This window comes from Coregonus clupeaformis, chromosome 5 (genome assembly GCF_020615455.1).
Source record: "Coregonus clupeaformis isolate EN_2021a chromosome 5, ASM2061545v1, whole genome shotgun sequence".
In the NCBI taxonomy this organism is placed as follows: Eukaryota; Metazoa; Chordata; class Actinopteri; order Salmoniformes; family Salmonidae; genus Coregonus; species Coregonus clupeaformis.
This window is the reverse complement of record NC_059196.1, coordinates 7,792,679-7,809,952: the sequence shown is the minus strand read 5'-3', so window position 1 is coordinate 7,809,952 and position 17,274 is coordinate 7,792,679. Positions and strand designations below refer to the sequence as shown.

The 17,274-nt window shown below is 43.2% G+C and overlaps 1 protein-coding gene across 9 annotated transcripts in view; it reads left to right on the top strand.

The window, feature by feature from the left end:
* The window catches only part of LOC121561264 (dedicator of cytokinesis protein 10-like), a 179,543-nt gene that overhangs the window by 101,743 nt on the left and 60,526 nt on the right, over positions 1–17,274 (top strand). For all 9 annotated transcript variants that reach the window (XM_045212206.1, XM_045212198.1, XM_045212238.1 and 6 more), the window contains exons 9-19: positions 1,205–1,290; positions 1,428–1,511; positions 7,930–8,088; positions 8,837–9,070; positions 9,446–9,568; positions 10,627–10,709; positions 10,980–11,102; positions 11,417–11,496; positions 13,921–14,108; positions 16,107–16,172; positions 16,282–16,374. In XM_045212206.1, coding sequence (XP_045068141.1) covers positions 1,205–1,290; positions 1,428–1,511; positions 7,930–8,088; positions 8,837–9,070; positions 9,446–9,568; positions 10,627–10,709; positions 10,980–11,102; positions 11,417–11,496; positions 13,921–14,108; positions 16,107–16,172; positions 16,282–16,374 — 1,319 coding nt within the window. The remainder of the gene's footprint in view (positions 1–1,204; positions 1,291–1,427; positions 1,512–7,929; positions 8,089–8,836; positions 9,071–9,445; positions 9,569–10,626; positions 10,710–10,979; positions 11,103–11,416; positions 11,497–13,920; positions 14,109–16,106; positions 16,173–16,281; positions 16,375–17,274) is intronic.

Genomic DNA, 17,274 nt, shown 5'->3' with positions numbered 1-17,274 from the left:
ACGTTTGAATGACTTACATACTTCCTCAGTGGAGACCATAAGCACTTAGCCCTCGTTGTCCTCAGGGGCTCTCCTCGGCAGCTCAAAGTCGTTTTGCATGAAGAAAAAGGTGTTTAGCTGTCTTTTTGTAATCCGTGATTGTTAGGAGCCCCTGCCACATACGCCTAGTATCCGACCCGCTGAATTTCTCCTCTACTTTGTCCCTATACTTGTGTCTCGCCATCTTGATCGATCTTCGTAGGTCGTATTTGTTCTGTTTAACCACACAATGAGAGGAGAGGAGCAGCAGACCTTGGTGCCCCAGAGCACTAATACACATTCAGGCCCCTGCACTACATCTGATCTTTCTCTTTCTCTCTCTCTTTCTCTCTCTCTCTCTCTCTCTCTCTCTCTCTCTCTCTCTCTCTCTCTCTCTCTCTCTCTCTCTCTCTCTCTCTCTCTCTCTTTCTTTCTTTCTTTCTTTCTTTCTTTCTTTCTTTCTTTCTTTCTTTCTTTCTTTCTTTCTTTCTTTCTTTCTTTCTTTCTTTCTTTCTTTCTTTCTTTCTTTCTTTCTTTCTTTCTTTCTTTCTTTCTTTCTTTCTTTCTTTCTTTCTTTCTTTCTTTCTTTCTTTCTTTCTTTCTTTCTTTCTTTCTTTCTTTCTTTCTTTCTTTCTTTCTTTCTTTCTTTCTTTCTTTCTTTCTTTCTTTCTTTCTTTCTTTCTTTCTTTCTTTCTTTCTTTCTTTCTTTCTTTCTTTCTTTCTTTCTTTCTCTCTATTCCCCCTTTCTCTCTCTCCCACCCTCTCCCTCCCTCTCTCCCACCCACCCCAATCTCTATCGATGTGGAAGAATACAGCTGTCCATTTCCATCCCTCTCATTGTGTGGGGCCTCTTTTACAGTACCACATAAAAGGTTGACCTACACTGGCTGAATGGAGGGATGGTAGTTAAAGGATAAAGACATACAGTAAGCTCCATTAGAGGCCAGGGGAAGGCCAGTGTGAGAGAGAGAGCTCTCCCCTACTCCTCCTCTCTCCTCCCCACCTCTACCCCTCTCAGAACACACTCAGGGATGGCGGCTTCCATGACAACAGCCTTGCAGTCTCCCTCTCATACAATAGCCATCATTGAAGACCAGAGGAAATAAGCCAATACTAAAAACAGGAATGGTAGACATGAATTTCACCGGAGATGTTGACTGTAACTGTCTCTCTCTTTCTCCACCAGACGTGTGTGATCTGTCTATAAGCGACGTGTGTTTACCTGAGAATGAAGAGATGACAGAGAACGGCATCAACCCTGAGCTGGCCAAGGTGGGTGTGTAGAGATGTAATTTGCTCTACAATTACCCTTAAAAAATTATCAATGCTTCTACTTGTATTATGCACATTTTAATACATATTCTGTATTTTATTTGTGGGGATATCTTCTCTCTTTCTCTCTCTCTCAGTATATCTCTGAAACTGATGAGGTGGTCCGATCGGCCAGAAGAGAAGACAGGCTCAACCTGTTCTCCCTGGACCCTGACACCACGGTAGGTACACTTTAGGGGTTAATATACTGACACCGTAGGTACGCTTTAGGGGTTAATACACTGACACCGTAGGTACGCTTTAGGGGTTAATACACTGACACCGTAGGTACGCTTTAGGGGTTAATACACTGACACCGTAGGTATGCTTTAGGGGTTAATACACTGACAACGTAGGTATGCTTTAGGGGTTAATACACTGACAACGTAGGTATGCTTTAGGGGTTAATACACTGACACCGTAGGTATGCTTTAGGGGTTAATATACTGACACCGTAGGGACCCTGTAGGGGTTAATATACTGACACCGTAGGTACGCTTTAGGGGTTAATACACTGATACCCCTGTAGGTACGCTTTAGGGGTTAATATACTGACACCGTAGGTACGCTTTAGGGGTTAATATACTGACAACGTAGGTATGCTTTAGGGGTTAATACACTGACAACGTAGGTACGCTTTAGGGGTTAATACACTGACAACGTAGGTACGCTTTAGGGGTTAATACACTGATACCCCTGTAGGTACGCTTTAGGGGTTAATATACTGACACCGTAGGTACGCTTTAGGGGTTAATATACTGACAACGTAGGTATGCTTTATGGGTTAATACACTGACACCGTAGGTACGCTTTAGGGGTTAATATACTGACACCGTAGGTACGCTTTAGGGGTTAATATACTGACAACATAGGTATGCTTTAGGGGTTAATATACTGACAACGTAGGTATGCTTTAGGGGTTAATACACTGACAACGTAGGTACGCTTTAGGGGTTAATACACTGACAACGTAGGTATGCTTTAGGGGTTAATACACTGACAACGTAGGTATGCTTTAGGGGTTAATACACTGACAACGTAGGTACGCTTTAGGGGTTAATATACTGACACCGTAGGTACGCTTTAGGGGTTAATATACTGACACCGTAGGTACGCTTTAGGGGTTAATACACTGACACCGTAGGTACGCTTTAGGGGTTAATATACTGACACCGTAGGGACCCTGTAGGGGTTAATATACTGACACCGTAGTTACGCTTTAGGGGTTAATATACTGACACCGTAGGTACGCTTTAGGGGTTAATACACTGACACCGTAGGTATGCTTTAGGGGTTAATATACTGACACCGTAGGTACGCTTTAGGGGTTAATATACTGACAACGTAGGTATGCTTTAGGGGTTAATATACTGACAACGTAGGTACACTTTAGGGGTTAATATACTGACACCATAGGTATGCTTTAGGGGTTAATACACTGACAATGTAGGTACGCTTTAGGGGTTAATACACTGACAACGTAGGTACACTTTAGGGGTTAATACACTGACACCGTAGGGACCCTGTAGGGGTTAATATACTGACACCGTAGTTACGCTTTAGGGGTTAATATACTGACACCGTAGGTACGCTTTAGGGGTTAATATACTGACACCGTAGGTACGCTTTAGGGGTTAATATAGTGACACCGTAGGTATGCTTTAGGGGTTAATATACTGACACCGTAGGTACGCTTTAGGGGTTAATATAGTGACACCGTAGGTACGCTTTAGGGGTTAATATACTGACAACGTAGGTATGCTTTAGGGGTTAATACACTGACAACGTAGGTACGCTTTAGGGGTTAATACACTGACAACGTAGGTACGCTTTAGGGGTTAATACACTGACACCCCTGTAGGTACGCTTTAGGGGTTAATATACTGACACCGTAGGTACGCTTTAGGGGTTAATATACTGACAACGTAGGTATGCTTTATGGGTTAATACACTGACACCGTGAGGTACGCTTTAGGGGTTAATATACTGACACCGTAGGTACGCTTTAGGGGTTAATATACTGACAACGTAGGTATGCTTTAGGGGTTAATATACTGACAACGTAGGTATGCTTTAGGGGTTAATACACTGACAACGTGGGTACGCTTTAGGGGGTTAATACACTGACAACGTAGGTATGCTTTAGGGGTTAATACACTGACAACGTAGGTATGCTTTAGGGGTTAATACACTGACAACGTAGGTACGCTTTAGGGGTTAATATACTGACACCGTAGGTACGCTTTAGGGGTTAATATACTGACACCGTAGGTACGCTTTAGGGGTTAATACACTGACACCGTAGGTACGCTTTAGGGGTTAATATACTGACACCGTAGGGACCCTGTAGGGGTTAATATACTGACACCGTAGTTACGCTTTAGGGGTTAATATACTGACACCGTAGGTACGCTTTAGGGGTTAATACACTGACACCGTAGGTATGCTTTAGGGGTTAATATACTGACACCGTAGGTACGCTTTAGGGGTTAATATACTGACAACGTAGGTATGCTTTAGGGGTTAATATACTGACAACGTAGGTACACTTTAGGGGTTAATATACTGACACCATAGGTATGCTTTAGGGGTTAATACACTGACAATGTAGGTACGCTTTAGGGGTTAATACACTGACAACGTAGGGTACACTTTAGGGGTTAATACACTGACACCGTAGGGACCCTGTAGGGGTTAATATACTGACACCGTAGTTACGCTTTAGGGGTTAATATACTGACACCGTAGGTACGCTTTAGGGGTTAATATACTGACACCGTAGGTACGCTTTAGGGGTTAATATAGTGACACCGTAGGTATGCTTTAGGGGTTAATATACTGACACCGTAGGTACGCTTTAGGGGTTAATATAGTGACACCGTAGGTACGCTTTAGGGGTTAATATACTGACACCGTAGGTACGCTTTAGGGGTTAATATAGTGACACCGTAGGTATGCTTTAGGGGTTAATACACTGACAACGTAGGTACGCTTTAGGGGTTAATACACTGACACCGAAAGGTATGCTTTAGGGGTTAATATACTGACACCGTAGGTACGCTTTAGGGGTTAATATACTGACACCGTAGGTACGCTTTAGGGGTTAATATACTGACAACGTAGGTACACTTTAGGGGTTAATATACTGACACCGTAGGTACGCTTTAGGGGTTAATATACTGACAACGTAGGTACGCTTTAGGGGTTAATATACTGACACCGTAGGTACGCTTTAGGGGTTAATATACTGACACCGTAGGTACGCTTTAGGGGTTAATATACTGACACCGTAGTTACGCTTTAGGGGTTAATATACTGACACCGTAGGTACGCTTTAGGGGTTAATATACTGACAACGTAGGTACGCTTTAGGGGTTAATACACTGACACCGTAGGTATGCTTTAGGGGTTAATATACTGACACCGTAGGTACGCTTTAGGGGTTAATACACTGACAACGTAGGTACGCTTTAGGGGTTAATACACTGACAACGTAGGTACGCTTTAGGGGTTAATACACTGACACCGTAGGTACGCTTTAGGGGTTAATATACTGACACCGTAGGTACGCTTTAGGGGTTAATACACTGACAACGTAGGTATGCTTTAGGGGTTAATACACTGACAACGTAGGTACACTTTAGGGGTTAATATACTGACAACGTAGGTACACTTTAGGGGTTAATACACTGACACCGTAGGTACGCTTTAGGGGTTAATACACTGACAACGTAGGTACGCTTTAGGGGTTAATACACTGACACCGTAGGTATGCTTTAGGGGTTAATATACTGACACCGTAGGTACGCTTTAGGGGTTAATATACTGACAACGTAGGTATGCTTTAGGGGTTAATACACTGACAACGTAGGTACGCTTTAGGGGTTAATATACTGACAACGTAGGTATGCTTTAGGGGTTAATACACTGACAACGTAGGTACACTTTAGGGGTTAATACACTGACACCGTAGGGACCCAGTAGGGGTTAATATACTGACACCGTAGTTACGCTTTAGGGGTTAATATACTGACACCGTAGGTACGCTTTAGGGGTTAATATACTGACAACGTAGGTATGCTTTAGGGGTTAATATACTGACACCGTAGGTATGCTTTAGGGGTTAATACACTGACACCGTAGGTATGCTTTAGGGGTTAATACACTGACACCGTAGGTACGCTTTAGGGGTTAATATACTGACAACGTAGGTACGCTTTAGGGGTTAATATACTGACACCGTAGGTACGCTTTAGGGGTTAATATACTGACACCGTAGGTACGCTTTAGGGGTTAATATAGTGACACCGTAGGTACGCTTTAGGGGTTAATATACTGACAACGTAGGTACGCTTTAGGGGTTAATACACTGACACCGTAGGTATGCTTTAGGGGTTAATATACTGACAACGTAGGTACGCTTTAGGGGTTAATACACTGACAACGTAGGTACGCTTTAGGGGTTAATACACTGACACCGTAGGTACGCTTTAGGGGTTAATATACTGACACCGTAGGTACGCTTTAGGGGTTAATATACTGACAACGTAGGTATGCTTTAGGGGTTAATACACTGACAACGTAGGTATGCTTTAGGGGTTAATACACTGACAACGTAGGTACGCTTTAGGGGTTAATACACTGACACCGTAGGTACGCTTTAGGGGTTAATATACTGACACCGTAGGTACGCTTTAGGGGTTAATATACTGACAACGTAGGTATGCTTTAGGGGTTAATACACTGACAACGTAGGTACGCTTTAGGGGTTAATACACTGACACCGTAGGTACGCTTTAGGGGTTAATACACTGACACCGTAGGTATGCTTTAGGGGTTAATACACTGACAACGTAGGTATGCTTTAGGGGTTAATACACTGACAACGTAGGTATGCTTTAGGGGTTAATACACTGACAACGTAGGTATGCTTTAGGGGTTAATACACTGACAACGTAGGTACGCTTTAGGGGTTAATACACTGACACCGTAGGTATGCTTTAGGGGTTAATACACTGACAACGTAGGTATGCTTTAGGGGTTAATACACTGACAACGTAGGTACGCTTTAGGGGTTAATATACTGACACTGTAGGTACGCTTTAGGGGTTAATATAGTGACACCGTAGGTACGCTTTAGGGGTTAATATAGTGACACCGTAGGTATGCTTTAGGGGTTAATTTACTGACAACGTAGGTACGCTTTAGGGGTTAATACACTGACACCGTAGGTACGCTTTAGGGGTTAATATACTGACAACGTAGGTATGCTTTAGTGGTTAATACACTGACAACGTAGGTACGCTTTAGGGGTTAATACACTGACACCGTAGGTACGCTTTAGGGGTTAATACACTGACACCGTAGGTATGCTTTAGGGGTTAATACACTGACAACGTAGGTATGCTTTAGGGGTTAATACACTGACAACGTAGGTATGCTTTAGGGGTTAATACACTGACAACGTAGGTATGCTTTAGGGGTTAATACACTGACAACGTAGGTACGCTTTAGGGGTTAATATACTGACAACGTAGGTACGCTTTAGGGGTTAATATACTGACACCGTAGGTACGCTTTAGGGGTTAATATACTGACACTGTAGGTACGCTTTAGGGGTTAATATACTGACACCGTAGGGACCCTGTAGGGGTTAATATACTGACAACGTAGGTACGCTTTAGGGGTTAATATACTGACAACGTAGGTATGCTTTAGGGGTTAATATACTGACAACGTAGGTATGCTTTAGGGGTTAATATACTGACACCGTAGGTACGCTTTAGGGGTTAATACACTGACAACGTAGGTATGCTTTAGGGGTTAATATACTGACACCGTAGGTATGCTTTAGGGGTTAATACACTGACACCGTAGTTACGCTTTAGGGGTTAATACACTGACACCGTAGGTACGCTTTAGGGGTTAATACACTGACAACGTAGGTATGCTTTAGGGGTTAATACACTGACAACGTAGGTATGCTTTAGGGGTTAATATACTGACACCGTAGGTACGCTTTAGGGGTTAATACACTGACAACGTAGGTATGCTTTAGGGGTTAATATACTGACACCGTAGGTACTTTTTAGGGGTTAATATACTGACACCGTAGGTACGCTTTAGGGGTTAATACACTGACAACGTAGGTATGCTTTAGGGGTTAATACACTGACAACGTAGGTATGCTTTAGGGGTTAATATACTGACACCGTAGGTACTTTTTAGGGGTTAATATACTGACACCGTAGGTACGCTTTAGGGGTTAATACACTGACAACGTAGGTACGCTTTAAATGCGGGTGCGCTTTAGGGGTTAATACACTGACAACGTAGGTATGCTTTAGGGGTTAATACACTGACAACGTAGGTACGCTTTAGGGGTTAATACACCTTGTGCAGAACAGTTGGTGCTACTGCACAGTTCACCTGTTAATGAAGTACTGTTAGGTCAGGGATGGTCATCTGTGTCGCAGGAGGGCCTCTGTGTCTGCAGGCTTCTGGTCCAGACCAGTGCTTACACACCACATTCAACTTCAGCCCACTGATAGATAGTCCAATTGTTTGCCCCTCCTCTGATGTTGTCTGGTTGTGTGTCAGGTGTTGAGGAGTCCGCGGGGGGAGTACCCTAGGGGTGAGGGCCCCCCGGTCCGTCCCTTCGAGGAGAAGCTGGGGAGGAGGTTGATGATCGCCTGTCGATCCCTCAACCTGACGCTGCAGGGCTGCATCAATGAGACCGAGACTGGTCCTGTCACCAACGTAAGAACCCATTTAAAACTACACGTACATCTCATACACGCACACTAACACTCACTCGCACGCATACACACACACAAACACACACACACCCACACAGTTCTCCACAGCTTAATGGTAGGCATGACGGTGTTGCAACTAACAGCGCCGCAGATATTGAGATGAGCTCGATGCAAGACTTTGCTATCACACAGTCACACAGGGTGTCTGTGCATGTGCGCTTCACTCTGCAACAACATGGTAGCTTCGGGACCAAAACAGCGTAAAGGTTTAGCCTGGCACTTCCACACTCATAGAAATTGACCCACTATGTGTGTACTTTGTACAGGCAACGTCATATCGCTGAGTCTACCTTTAAAACCACACATACCAGGCTCCCTGGGTGTGGTTAGGGTTCAGAAACAACCCTTTATTAACATGCACTACATAACTGATAGTGCTCAATGGTCAATACACGTTTCACTCTAATGTTGTTTACTGTGCTGCAACGGATGATACTATATCAGCTATTGAGTGCAGTGGTCACTGGAAAAATGATGAATGATTTGCGTGGTGCAATACTCATATGCTAACGCTTAAGAGAGTAGGAATAAGAGAAGGTTTGAATCCTAATCAACCTGCCTACATATTGTTTGAAGTACAGTAGACCAACATAGCAAGCATGTCAAAGCTATGTGCTGGAAAACCTTGGTAAAGCCCTGGGTTAAGTTAGGCCTTACAGTGCTCATCACTTGTAATGTATACCCATCAGATTGAGCCCTTCTTTGTGACTGTGGCCCTGCTGGATGTGCGTGAGGGGAGGAAGGTGTCGGCCGACTTCCATGTTGACCTGAACCACGAGACGGTGCGTCAGATGCTGGGTGGGGCTGGATCGGGAGGGCCCGGGGCGGGGCAGGAGAATGGCCTGAGCTCCCCTGGAGAGAAGAGACCTGGAGACTGTCACCTCAGCCTGGACCTGGACGACTGGCTCCACTTCCCCAAACAGGTACGCTACAGCAACACTCCGGATAAAGTTTCTAGGATCAGTTTCCCCTCCCCCAACCTTAACCTTGACCATTAGTGGGGAAAATGCAAAACCGACCCAAGATCAGCCATAGAAGTTGAATTACTAGAAATGGCGTCGCCATTCAAGTCAATAGAGCTGTAATGGCTGGACTAGTGGCCATTTTTTAAAGTGTACCCATGGGAGTAAAGCATGCATCTGTTGTACTCATTCTATTTCTATTGGGTACAGCAACACACAGGGGGGTGGGGCAGAACTGGGAATGTCATAGGGAGAAGTGTCAAAAGAGAGATCGGATACTTACTCCTTTCTTGTGTGTGTGTGTGTGTGTGTGTGTGTGTGTGTGTGTGTACGCAGGCCATCTTCTCAGTGACGAACCCCCACACGGACATTGTTCTAGTGGCGAGGGTGGAGAAGGTGCTGATGGGAAATATTGCCGTGGGAACAGAGCCGTACATCAAAAACACAGACTCCAGCAAGGTGACGCAACTCTACATCACAGTTAAATTCACTCTAACTACCACCCCTCACCTTATAGCAAGGGACTGTATGGTTTCCCATTCATAGCATATTACCTATGGATAGGGTTGTAAAATGTGGGTAACTTTCCCAAAATTCCCAGGTTTTCCAAAAATGTATTTATTTATTTAATTGAAGTTTTGCAGGATGGAATCTCTTGAGATGCACAATCTCGTTTTCAAGTGTCCAAATAAAACATTAAATTAAAAAAACAATACTTAGAAACAAGAATAATATGGCAACTACTTTGTAATAATAACAATGAAATAATAATAATAATTAAAAACAAAAACGTACATTAACAGTGAAAAAATGAAAAAACTACTAATAGACTTGCAACTAATAAAAACTACAAATCCAGGTTAGAAGTATCTCGGAATCAGGAGGTAATAAGCAGGAAATCTGTGAATCCTCCAACCAGGAAAACGTAGGAAATTTGGGGAATTTACAGGAATTTTGCAACTCTACCTATGGAAAATGTATTATGTAACATAAGTGGAGGAGAGTCAATGTGTAGAACTATGTACAGTAAAAGACAGCTTGTTTTTCCCAAGTCCTTATTAGTGAAACAGCGGTATGCACAACCTTTACAGGGTCTTTCCAGTGAGATTTCTTGTAAAGCTCTATTTAAATGTCCCTTAATCACACAGGGAAGTCAGATGGTTTGGAAAAACATTTTCCCTCATATATTTTCTGAGATTGTTTTCCAAGATGCCCCCACAGAATTCCAAGAAGTGGAATTCTGAAATCCTGGCCTTTGTTTGGGAAGTTGAGTGGATGAGCAGACAGGAGCGCTGCACCTCCTGCCAGGATCATGACACCCCTGTTGATTTAGACTTGCACTTTATCTACGTCAAGGATAATTTATTTGTGTGTTTTCCGAAACCCACCGGCAGACTTCAAGAATATCAACAATGCAGCCCATTTTTTAAGGAATGTTTCCTTCTCTCTGTCTCTCTCTCTCGCTCTCCCCCTCTCTCTCCCTCTCTCTCTCTCTCTCTGTTCCTGTCCCTTTAAAGATGGTTCAAAAGATGCTGAAATCCAACAAGCAGTTCTGCAGTAAACTGGGGAAGTACCACATGCCCTTTGCCTGGTCCATCAGGTGAATGACACTGACCCGCACTTCCTGTTTCCTGTAATCCTACTCACTCCATATCCATTTATTGACCTTTTCTCCTTTAATGATCCAACTGCAGTAACTGCGTCACACAGATGTCTATAAAGGTGTAGGTAATTGACAAATATCTTACACTCTAAACTATTTTCCTGTCTGTCTTGTCTGTTCTGTCTGTCTGTCTTGTCTGTACGTCTGTGCATCCGTCCATCTGTCTGTTCTGCCTGTCTATCTGTCTTGTCTCACTGTTTGTCTCAGGTCTGTGTTTAAGGACAATCAGGGGACGGTGGACCGGGAGTCTCGCTTCTCGCCCCTCTTCAAACAGGAGAGCAACAAGATCTCCACTGAAGATCTCATCAAGCTGGTGTCTGAATACAGGAGGTAGGGCACCGAAAAGACATCAAGTTTGCGTCCCAAATGGCACCCTATTCCCTATTTAGTGCACAACTTTTGACCAAGACCCTTATGGCTCTAGTTGAAAGTAGTGCACTATATAGGGAATAGGGTGCCATTTGGGATGCATGCCAAATCATGCCAGTTCAACCCCATGGTCCAGATCCCTTTTTAGGTCATAGTTAGGTCGTAGAGTTTGTCATGACCACCTAACCTGACCTGGAAAACTCCTGGCCCTAGTCATAGAGAATGTATGGTGCTCACTGCTCACCCGTTCCTTGGCTCTCTCTGTGTCTTTGCAGGGCTGAGAAGACCAGTAAACTGCAGACCATTCCAGGGAACCTGGACATCACTGTGGACTACGTCCCTATGGAGCATCCAAGTAAGTCCAACACTCTTATGTTCTCTCTCCCTCTCTTTATTTTCTCTTCCCTCTCTCTCTCTACCACTCCCCTCTCTATCTCTCTTTCTACCCCTCTCTCTCTCCCTCTCTCTCTATTGTTGATAGTAGCCATCAGTGTAACATGTTTTACAGATGTCCTCTCTCTCTCTCTCTCTCTCTGTCTCTCTCTCTCTCTCTCTCTCTCTCTGTCTCTCTCTCGCTCTCTCTCTCTGTCTCTCTCTCTACCTCTTTCTTTTATATTTCTCTCTCTCTCTCTCGCTCTCTCTCTCTCTCTCTCTCTCTCTCTCTCTCTCTCTCTCTCTCTCTCTCTACCGCTCCCCCCCTCTCTCTCAATTCAATTCAATTTGCTTTATTGGCATGACGTAACAATGTACATATTGCCAAAGCTTACTTTGGATATTTACACTATCAACATAATTAAAATAATAAGAATCAATATTGTCAATGGGACAACAGTAACAACAATAACCGAGGGTCAAAATAACCATTGAACAATAACAATATAGAGGACATGTGCAGGTTGGTTGGTCTGTCAGACACTGTCCCTCATCTTATGGCAGGCAGCAATGTAGTGCACTGCAGAAAACCTTCCCCAGGTTACTGTTCACACAAATGCCTCTCAATTCAATTTCAATTTAAGGGCTTTATTGGCATAGGAAACGTATGTTAACATTGCCAAAGCAAGTGAAGTAGATAGTTAAAAGAAAGTGAAATAAACAATACAAAATTAACAGTAAACGTTACACTCAGAAGTTCCAAAAGAATAAAGACATTTCAAATGTCATGTTATGTATATATACAGTGTTGTAACAATGTGCAAATAGTTAAAGTACAAATTGGAAAATAAATAAACATAAATATGGGTTGTATTTACAATGGTGTTTGTTCTTCACTGGTTGCCTTTTTCTTGTGGCAACAGGTCACAAATCTTGCTGCTGTGATGGCACACTGTGGTATTTCACCCAGTAGATAAGGGAGTTTATCAAAATTGGGTTTGTTTTCGAATTCTTTGTGGATCTCTGTAATCTGAGGGAAATATGTGTCACGATCGTCGGATATAGAGGACCAAGGCGCAGCGTGGAAGGTGAACATACTTATTTATTAAATGATACACGACCAAAACAACAAATCGATACGTGACGTCCACAGGTGCAAAACACAAACCAACACGGAACAAGATCCCACAAACACTGTGGGAAAACCACCTGACTAAATATGGTTTCCAATCAGAGACAACCAGCAACAGCTGATACTCGTTGCCTCTGATTGAGAACCACTCTGGCCAACATAGATATACAAAAACTAGACTAGACACAACGAGCACAAAACATAAACTCTACACACCCTGGCTCAACTTAAAAGAGTCCCTAGAGCCAGGGCGTGACAATATGTGTCTCTTATATGGTCATACATTTGGCAGGAGGTTAGGAAGTGCAGCTCAGTTTCCACCTAATTTTGTGGGCAGTGTGCACATAGCCTGTCTTCTCTTGAGAGCCAGGTCTGCCTATGGCGACCTTTCTCAATAGTAAGGCTATGCTCACTGAGTCTGTACTTGGTCAAAGCTTTCCTTAAGTTTGGGTCAGTCACAGTGGTCAGGTATTCTGCCACTGTGTACTCTCTGTTTAGAGCCAAATAGCATTCTAGTTTGCTCTGTTTTTGTTGTTAATTCTTTCCAATGTGTCAAGTAATTCTCTTTTTGTTTTCTCATGATTTGGTTGGGTCTAATTGTGTTGTTGTTGTCTTGGGGCTCTGTGGGGTCTGTTTGTGTTTGTGAACAGAGCCCCAGGACCAGCTTACTCAGGGGACTCTTCTCCAAGTTCATCTCTCTGTAGGTGATGGCTTTGTTATGGAAGGTTTGGGAATCGCTTCCTTTTAAGTGGTTATAGAATTTAACGGCTCTTTTCTGGATTTTGATAATTAGCGGGTATCGGCATAATTCTGCTCTCCCTCTCTCTCTCTACTGTTTCTCTCTCTCTCTACCACTCCCCTCTCTATCTCTCTTTCTACCCCTCTCTCTCTCTCTCTCTACTGTTGATAGCCATCAGTGTTACAGGTATTACATGTGTCCTCTTGCTCTCTCTCTCTTTCTCTCTCTCTCTCTCTCTCTCTCTCTCTCTCTCTCTCTCTCTCTCTCTCTCTCTCTCTCTGTCTCTGTCCCTCTCTTTCTTTTCTCTTCCCCCTCTCTCTCTCTCTACCTCTAACCTCTCTATCTCTCTTTCTACCCCTCTCTCTCGCCATCTCTCTCCCACTCTCTACTGTTTCTCTCTCTCTCAACCCCTCTCTCTCTCCCTCTCTCTCTACTGTTGATAGCCATCAGTGTTACAGGTATTACAGATGTCCTCTCTCTACCTCTCTCTCTATTTCTCTCTCTCTCGCTCTCTCTTTCTCTCTGTCTGTCTGCAGACTGTGTGACGTCATCCTACGTGCCCGTCAAGCCCTTCGAGGACTGCAGCCAGCACCAGGCCACCGTGGAAGTGGAGGAGTTTGTCCAGGACTCCACCAAGTTCACCCAGCCACACCACGTCTACAAGAACCACGTCTACGTCTACCCCCGACACCTAAAATACGACAGCCAGAAGAGCTTTGCCAAGGTACCGTACACACCCAAACCCACACATCCCTTGAGATTTATACTAGATATACTCCGAAATATCATGGCAAGGACACAAAATATGAATCAAACTTAATTTTAAGGAAAACAGACCTGATGTTGGAAAGAAAAAGCCATATGTTGTCATCCAGAGTCACGTTTCTTTATTCTCCAAGCTATAGCACACAATATTTGACATAAAGCAAGTTGACTAAAGTCAACTTTGTGTTTAGGTTTTTGCCATGGAATAATGTAGTATTGTGATACTGGTATAATGATACTGGTATTGTGAAAACTCTACTAGATACGAAGGAAATTACATGTAGTAGACACATAAGTCACATTGTACATACAGTACCAGTCCAAAGTTTGGACACACCTACTCATTCAAGGGTTTTTCTTTATTTGTACTACTTTCCACATTGTAGAATAATAGTGAAAACATCAAAGCTATGAAATAACACATATGGAATCATGTAGTAACCAAAAAAGTGTTAAACTAATCAAAACACATTTTATATTTGAGATTCTTCAAATAGCCACCTTTTGCCTTGATGACAGCTTTGCACACTCTGGGCATTCTCTCAACCAGCTTCACCTGGAATGATTTTCCAACAGTCTTGAAGGAGTTCCCACATATGCTGAGCACTTGTTGGCTGCTTTTCCTTCACTCTGCCGTCCGACTCATCCCAAACCATCTCAATTGGGTTGAGGTCGGGGATTGTGGAGGCCAGGTCATCTGATGCAGCACTCCATCACTCTCCTTCTTGGTCAAATAGCCCTTACACAGCCTGGGTCATTGTCCTGTTGAAAAACAAATGATAGTCCCACTAAGCCCAAACCAGATGGGATGGCGTATCGCTGCAGAATGCTGTGGTAGCCATGCTGGTTAAGTGTGCCTTGAATTCTTAGTAAATCACAGACAGTGTCACCAGCAAAGCACCCCCACACCATAACACCTCCTCCTCCATGCTTTACGGTGGGAACTACACATGCGGAGAACATCCGTTCACCTACTCTGCGTCTCACAAAGACACGACAGTTGGAACCAAAAATCTCAAATTTGGACCCATCAGACCAAAGGGCAGATTTCCACCGGTCTAATGTCCATTGCTCGTGTTTCTTGGCCCAGGCAAGTCTCTTCTTCTTATTGGTGTCCTTTAGTAGTGGTTTCTTTGCAGCAATTCGACCATGAAGGCCTGATTCAAGCAGTCTCCTCTGAACAGTTGATGTTGAGATGTGTCTGTTACTTGAACTATTTGGGCTACAATTTATGAGGCTAGTAACTCTCTAATTAACTTATCCTCTGCAGCAGAGGTAACTCTGGGTCTTCCTTTCCTGTGGCGGTCCTCATGAGAGCCAGTTTCATCATAGCACTTGACGGTTTATGCGACTGCACTTGAAGAAATGTTCAAAGTTCTTGAAATGTTCCATATTGACTGACCCTCATCTCATAAAGTAATGATGGACTGTCGTTTCTTATTGCTTATTTGAGCTGTTCTTGCCATAATATGGACTTAGCCCTATTTGGTAAAAGACTATCTTCTGTATACCACCCCTACCTTGTCACAACACAACTGATTGGCTCAAACGCATTAAGAAGGAAAGAAATTCCACAAATTAACTTTTAACAAGGCACACCTGTTTAATTGAAATGCATTCCAGATGACTACCTCATGAAGCTGGTTGAGAGAATGCCAAGAGTGTGCAAAGCTGTCATCAAGGCAAAGGGTGGCTACTTTGAAGCATCTCAAATATAAAATATATTTTGATTTGTTTAACACTTTTTTGGTTGCTACATGATTCCATATGTGTTATTTCATAGTTTTGATGTCTTCACTATTATTCTATAACATAGAAAATCGTAAAAAATTAAGAAAAACCCTGGAATGAATAGGTGTGTCCAAACATTTGACTGGTACTATATATGGGACCTCTTTGCGGACACGCATGAAATACTGTATGCTCACATATCTAACAACGTCCTTTTCATTCACAGGCTCGTAACCTTGCAGTCTATGTGGAGTTTCGAAGTTCAGACGAGGAAGTTGCCAAACCTTTGAAGGTATCTCCTCAATATCTTCTCTGTCATTGATAGCATTTAGAGTATCATTGTGGATTTCTTGAAAAACGTCACTTTTCTCTTCATAAAAAAAAAAAACTTGTTTCCTCAGTGCATATACGGCAAGCCTGGGGGTCCAGTTTTCACCACAGCAGCCTGTTCCACGGTCCTTCACCACTCCCAGAACCCAGACTTCTATGATGAGGTGAGTGTGGAATGAGAGTGTTGAAGAGGTGTATGGCTAGAGATGGATGGAGAGGGGGAGAGGCATGGGAAGAGATTGATTGGAAGGGGCACGTGCAGGGCTCTAATTGCCTGGTAGCCAGTTTTGCTTGTGCTTAGGCCAACTCTTTTGATGCTCATTATCATGAATGAGAGAGGCTGAAGCACAATCAGACATGTGCATACCAGGCTAAAGCCCTCACGTTTTAGTGGCTGGTGTAGGATAAAGTTGCCCCGAGATGCTGATCTTGGGTCAGTTTTGCATTTCCCCCACTAATGGTAAGGGTTAGGATTGGGGGAAGGGGAAGATGATACTAGATCTGTACCCAGGGGAAACTTCACACCGGAAACTTAGTGGCTCAGTTGATTGTTCACCACTGTGACACCAGTTGTGGCAGTTGTGTCAATTCAACTACTGTGTATATATATATATCTATATATCTATATACACACAGTGAGGGAAAAAAGTATTTGATCCCCTGCTGATTTTGTACGTTTGCCCACTGACAAAGAAATGATCAGTCTATAATTTTAATGGTAGGTTTATTTGAACAGTGAGAGACAGAATAACAACAAACAAATCCAGAAAAACGCATGTCAAAAATGTTATAAATTGTTTTGCATTTTAATGAGGGAAATAATTATTTGACCCCCTCTCAATCAGAAAGATTTCTGGCTCCCAGGTGTCTTTTATACAGGTAACGAGCTGAGATTAGGAGCACACTCTTAAAGGGAGTGCTCCTAATCTCAGTTTGTTACCTGTATAAAAGACACCTGTCCACAGAAGCAATCAATCAATCAGATTCCAAACTCTCCACCATGGCCAAGACCAAAGAGCTCTCCAAGGATGTCAGGGACAAGATTGTAGACCTACACAAGGCTG